Here is a 5,754-nt window from a genome sequence, read left to right on the forward strand (position 1 = left end):
CTTACCTTGTCCAAATGTTATGTGTGTTGCCTCTGAGAGGTGTGTGAGGAGTTTAAATTGGGTGGAAACATTGCGCATTTGTACTCCTTCGGTGGATTAATGGTTAACACCTTCAGATAAAGATGCTTAACTACCTTGTTTCCTTCCTGTAAAACTAATGGCCAGTGAGGTTCCATTCCACTGATACCATCAATTTATATTCATGAGGATGTAAATCGCCTGAACAACATCTCCCTCTTTTCTGTTGCAGTCTGCTGGACACTTTGATGAAGGAATAATGACACAGAAGATTTTATCTTTTCATTTTTGTTATTTTATTGAAAAAGGAAATCAATGTATTTCCAAACAATGTCAAGGTTCACAAGACATATATAACTTATTGCTTTACTCATACATTCACATCCTGAATTCAATGTTATGGAACAACATAGAATTTTGTTTTCTCATATATTGACAAGTCCGCAATAACTTGGCAGAGGCACGAACCTGCGTACCACGTTTCAAGTAAATATGACTCCAGATGACCAAGAATTATGATTCTTTACCATGTCTTTTGGGATAATGAGATGTATGTTGCATTCAGCATTATTCATGTTTTAGTATTTACATCAATCTCCTCTAATAAAGGAACACAACAATAACCCAACAGCAAGGCAATCTGTGCAACTCATGACAAAAAACAAGCCTTTGTGGATTTTCCATACATACATAGCGACATGTTTAAAACAGAACAAAAAATAATAACAAAATAAAAAGAACATTTGCAAAGCTTCATGAAGGTTATTACCATGTACACTACCGTTCAAAAGTTTGGGGTCATCCAGACAATTTCGTGTCTTCCATGAAAACTCACTTTTATTTATCAAATGAATTGAAAATTGAAAGAAAATATAGTCAAGACATTGAGAAGGTTAGAAATAATGATTTATATTTGAAGTATTAATTTTGTTCTTCAAACTTCAAGCTCAAAGGAAGGCCAGTTGAATAGCTTATATCACCAGCATAACTGTTTTCAGCTGTGCTAACATAATTGCACAAGGGTTTTCTAATCAGACATTAGTCTTCTAAGGCGATTAGCAAACACAATGTACCATTAGAACACTGGAGTGATAGTTGATGGAAATGGGCCTCTATACACCTTTGGAGATATTTCATTAGAAACCAGACGTTTCCACCTAGAATAGTCATTTACCACATTAACAATGTATAGTGTGTATTTTTGATTAATGTTATCTTTATTGAAAAAACAATGCTTTTTGTTGAAAAATAAAGACATTTCTAAGTGACCCCAAACTTTTGAACGGTAGTGTACATGATATGACTTGAATAGTGTCATTTGTATTAAGTCCGCTCTTTGCATTTGTTTGGTGTCTAAAAAGTAAAAATATATTTCTGTACAGCTCTGTTAGTCCTTTAGGGTTAGTGTTAAAACACACACAGCATCTGGTCTTCAGAGGCCAAAGAAAAAATGTCCGTCCATCCCGCCGGCTCCTCAGAGGACTGTTAGGTCATGGCAGGACTTTGACTTCTGCCGAAACGCCATCTTCTTGTTCTTGCGTGCAACCATGCGGCCCAGAAACCGCTTGGCCTTCTTGCCGATGCTCTCTCTGCGCCTGCAGTTGGCCATGCGTCGTGCATTCTCCTCCTTGCTGTCTTTCCTCAAGCGGATCTGTCTGACGATGCCCTCGAATAGATCATGCACATTGTGGTGAAGCGACGCAGACGTCTCGATGAACTTGCAGTCAAATACCACTGCACAGGCACTTCCCTCTGCGATAAAGAACACATGGAGAAAACAACTTTGAGTAGATGCACATAGGACAGGAGCACGAGTAGATTGAGGCTTAGAGGTAGAAAAGGAACCCTGAAGTGATAACAGTGTTAACATTTTGGCTTTAGTTTTAGGGGTATTTGAAAGTAGGCCTGGCCTGAACCTGAGCAGTCAAGTGAAACATGTGGCCAGCTGTATCACAGGCAAGCCCAAACACTACTGTCAGATTTGATAACAAATAGCTTTTAAGCTCTAAATGATCAATATTATATTTCTATTTTGGCAACAAAATGTCCTTAACCACTTCCCTGAGTTTAAAAGTGATATTATCTTAACACATCACATATCTGTGTCACATTTTAGGTTCCAAGGTTAGTTAATCATTGTGACTTACCATCGACAGACACCTCTCTGGACCGCACCAGGTCACTCTTGTTGCCCACAAGGATTATGGGAATGTTCTCGGACTGCCTGGCCCGGCGGAGCTGAATACGCAGCTCTGACGCCTTCTCAAAGCTTGACTTGTCTGTCACTGAATACACGATGATGTAGGCATCTCCCATCCTCATGCACTGATCCTGCAGCCACAGGCTGTTGTCCTTTAGGAGAGAAACACATCCCAGGTTTAGCAACAAAGCTGAGTCGGTCTTTTCCTAATGTAATATCCATAAATTATTACAAGCAAATGTTGCATAAATAATATATAACTCACTTGTTCCCAGATGTCATACAACACAATGGAGGACTCTTCTTCATCCACCACGATAGATCTGTCATAAGTGTTTCCTGAGGAAGAAAACAATTAAATATTATACACACTGACAGAGAGGGGAAAATGCATCTCTTATATAAAAAAGACATGTTTGTTGTTTCTTTTCTTCACACTGATGTGAGCACAATTTTTCTTTTGTAGTCTTCACATTGAAACAGAAAGTTGATCACAGCCTGTGATCATTCATCACCAGCCGTTGATATTTTTCCTTCACATTATGCTATTGGATGTGATTCTGACAGCTGTGCTACTGAGGGCTGGTGCCTCACTAGATGGAAATAGCAATACTCAATGCATGTACATTCTTGCATGCAAAATGTTATGTTTTTTTCTAATCCATCAACTAAACTGTATGACTGTTCTCATACATTATTCAGAAGGATTTTTTTTAAATCCACACCTTCATACTTGAGTGGTGTTGCTTCTTTTTGACATTAGGGTACAATTATTCAAAAAGTAAAACGTGGCCTCCAAAGTTTGAATGCTTAATATCTCAGAACATTCATTCAATAAACAGTGCATCTCCAAGCATAACTAGTTGCATTGCGTGTTGTTTAGTATTATGTTGACTAAAGCGTCGTTGACGTTGTATACCTAAAATCGCTATAGAAGTTATACATTATTATTACTAAATGAACCTTTGACAGATGCATCTCCAAAGACTCTGTTGTCTTCGGAGATGCATCTGTAACCATGCAATAGGGTTTATGACTCATCCTCGGCATCTCCATTTACCTGCTTCATCCCAGTCGTGACAAGCATCCTCGACTCCTCCAAAGACGCGCGCGAGGCTCGACTTGCCGACGCCGTGCTCCCCGAGGAGAACCACCTTGTACACCGGGGACTCCGCCTCGCTGCCGGTGGAGATGACGGAGTCGGAGGAGTCCGACGCGCAGCTGCCGCGGTGCTGCTCGTTCGGGGAATAGGACGTGCAGCGCAGGAGGTTGGACAGCTCGGCGTTCTGCCCAGTCTGTGGAATCGTGGCGCGCAGGTCGCGGTCGTCCACCGGCATGCTTCTCCGGTGTAGGTTCGGTAGATTCATGGGGAACGGCACGCTTCCTCGTCTCCTGTCCATGTTCCGCAATTTGTCTCCTTTGTTTAAAGTCATTGTGCTTTGTATCTGTGGATAAGTGTGACGTGTAAATCCGTGCTCTTATGTACAATCATATTTAAATAGGTCTAAAAGGGGGGACACAGTCAAATAAAATCGATATAGAGAAATAGTGATGGATAATACCACACGTTTAAGTCATGTTGTGACATTAAACATGTAGGCCTATGTGGCTGTGTAGACAATTTGACTTGACCACTTTCATCAACTCTACTCAACATAAAACACATAGCCTACAAAAAAAGTTTAAATATATCATAGGGAATAAAGATACTTACTGGCAATTAAATACAGCGAGGGAAATCCAATAATCCTTGGTTTGAAGAGTTGTAGCGGAAAAAGAGGTTTGTTTTAGTCTGATCAGAGGCGCTGCTCGGGATATTTATGTAGGTCTGGGAGTGACGTAGGCAGGGATTCGCCCCAGAAAGTCACGTCTCCGTTTATTATAGTGGTGCGTAACAGCACCATCATACAGAGGAGGGGGTGTATAACTGGAAGAGCTGAGGAATCTCCCTTCCGCCTCGCCAAATGGAGAGCTACCTCTGAGGGGGCGGCCAGAGATGAGTCCGTGAAGAGGAAAAGCCCACTTAAAGCTAAAGTGATATGAATATGTAATGCTAATTTGACGGATACATTTAGAGACGGTAGAAGTATATCCACATGATGCAATACGTTAATATAGCACAATGATCATTTTTACGAAATGGGATGGCTTGTCTTGCTCAGTAGCCTATACAATCTGTTTCAGAGCCTCGTGGTCGCTGCAAGGTGGAGGAGGTCAATTCTACAAATATACAGTATCATGGGCATTTTATTGAATTTGGGGGAGTGCACGTGAAACATGCGAAATCTTTGGTAGATCACGCTTGAATTAATGCATGTGCATATAAGCAAACAAATGTAATCATCTTCATGCCAATGCAATGTGCACATACACATTCTGTAATACGGTGGCATGTATTTATCATGCGCGTCTATCTTTTCACCCACAACCTTGCTGTCTGAAATCTGAAAGGAAATGAAGGCTTCAGCCATAAATCCATGCTGTGCGTGTGCCGTTGAAATTATCCAGTGATGCCCTATGTGAATAACTCAAATATGCTTTCAGTTTTAAACCTCAAGGCTGTGTAGTACATGTATTGAGGAAAATCTCGTTGTGCTTTCATAAAGGAGCTCAAATCATTTAAGATCTGTTTCCTTTTTGTTTTCACCTCTGCATGTGTTTTGTATGCAGCATCGTTCTTTCATATATTTTCTTCCACACGTCATGACATTTTCCAGGTGGCAAAGACTCTGCATAGTGTGTTGCTGCCCTCTTGTGGTTTCAGGTCTTATACGTGACTAGAGTTGAACCTTTTAATCTCATGTCTTAAAAACAGGACTTCTATCGATACTTGTAGATGCGACACTGTGAATACGAAGATGAAAAATATGACAGAGTTCCTATCTGATAGAACTGTTTAGGACAGTATATAACTCAGAAATATACAGCATTGCATGTATATATAAATGTCTGTTGAATTTCCAAACACATTATACCTCTTACGACCTCTTATATTCAAACGAAATGGGAGAAGGAGGGAGGAATAACTATGTATGGGGAAGAATGGACAGTAATATGTAAAGCTCAATGGAAGTGCACCAGTTCGCAGATATGGAGAGAGTTTGGAAACACGTGATACTATATTGTATTACACTCTCAGAAACGCCACTATGATCGTAACCCTCCTGTCTGCTGGAAAAGGTTGTGGAAATTAAAATGCAAACCATTATCATATTTTTGGGGATTGCCCTGTGATCACATATTATTGGAGGGATATACACCGCCCTACAAAACATGTTTAAGGATGAAATACCTTTGGAAAGACCATGTATTTGGGATATTTACCTAAAATACTGTCAAAAAGAGTATTTAATAAATGTGGCCGGCAAAAAGACTTTTACCAGGAAATAGTTATCACAGGGAAGTCCTACTCTGAATACATGGATGGACATTTCCAACATGGAGAAGATAACTACAAACTGGAAAAATGTTTGGCATATTGGGAAAAATGGTTTACATACGTAACACACACGTCCTCTGTGAAACTGCAAAAGCCA

At 40.2% G+C, this 5,754-nt stretch overlaps 1 protein-coding gene across 1 annotated transcript; it reads right to left on the reverse strand.

The window, feature by feature from the left end:
• Positions 1–290: 290 nt before the first annotated feature.
• rrad (Ras-related associated with diabetes) lies at positions 291–4,712 on the reverse strand. The gene is made up of 5 exons (XM_056412720.1): positions 3,933–4,712; positions 3,279–3,663; positions 2,484–2,557; positions 2,166–2,370; positions 291–1,770 (listed from the first exon to the last, which is right to left on the reverse strand). Exons 2-5 carry the CDS (start codon positions 3,649–3,651, stop codon positions 1,493–1,495), a joined length of 930 nt encoding a protein of 309 aa, XP_056268695.1. The 5' UTR covers positions 3,652–3,663; positions 3,933–4,712; the 3' UTR covers positions 291–1,492.
• Between the last annotated feature and the right edge of the window lie 1,042 nt (positions 4,713–5,754).

Source organism: Pseudoliparis swirei, chromosome 4 (genome assembly GCF_029220125.1).
Source record: "Pseudoliparis swirei isolate HS2019 ecotype Mariana Trench chromosome 4, NWPU_hadal_v1, whole genome shotgun sequence".
In the NCBI taxonomy this organism is placed as follows: domain Eukaryota; kingdom Metazoa; phylum Chordata; class Actinopteri; order Perciformes; family Liparidae; genus Pseudoliparis; species Pseudoliparis swirei.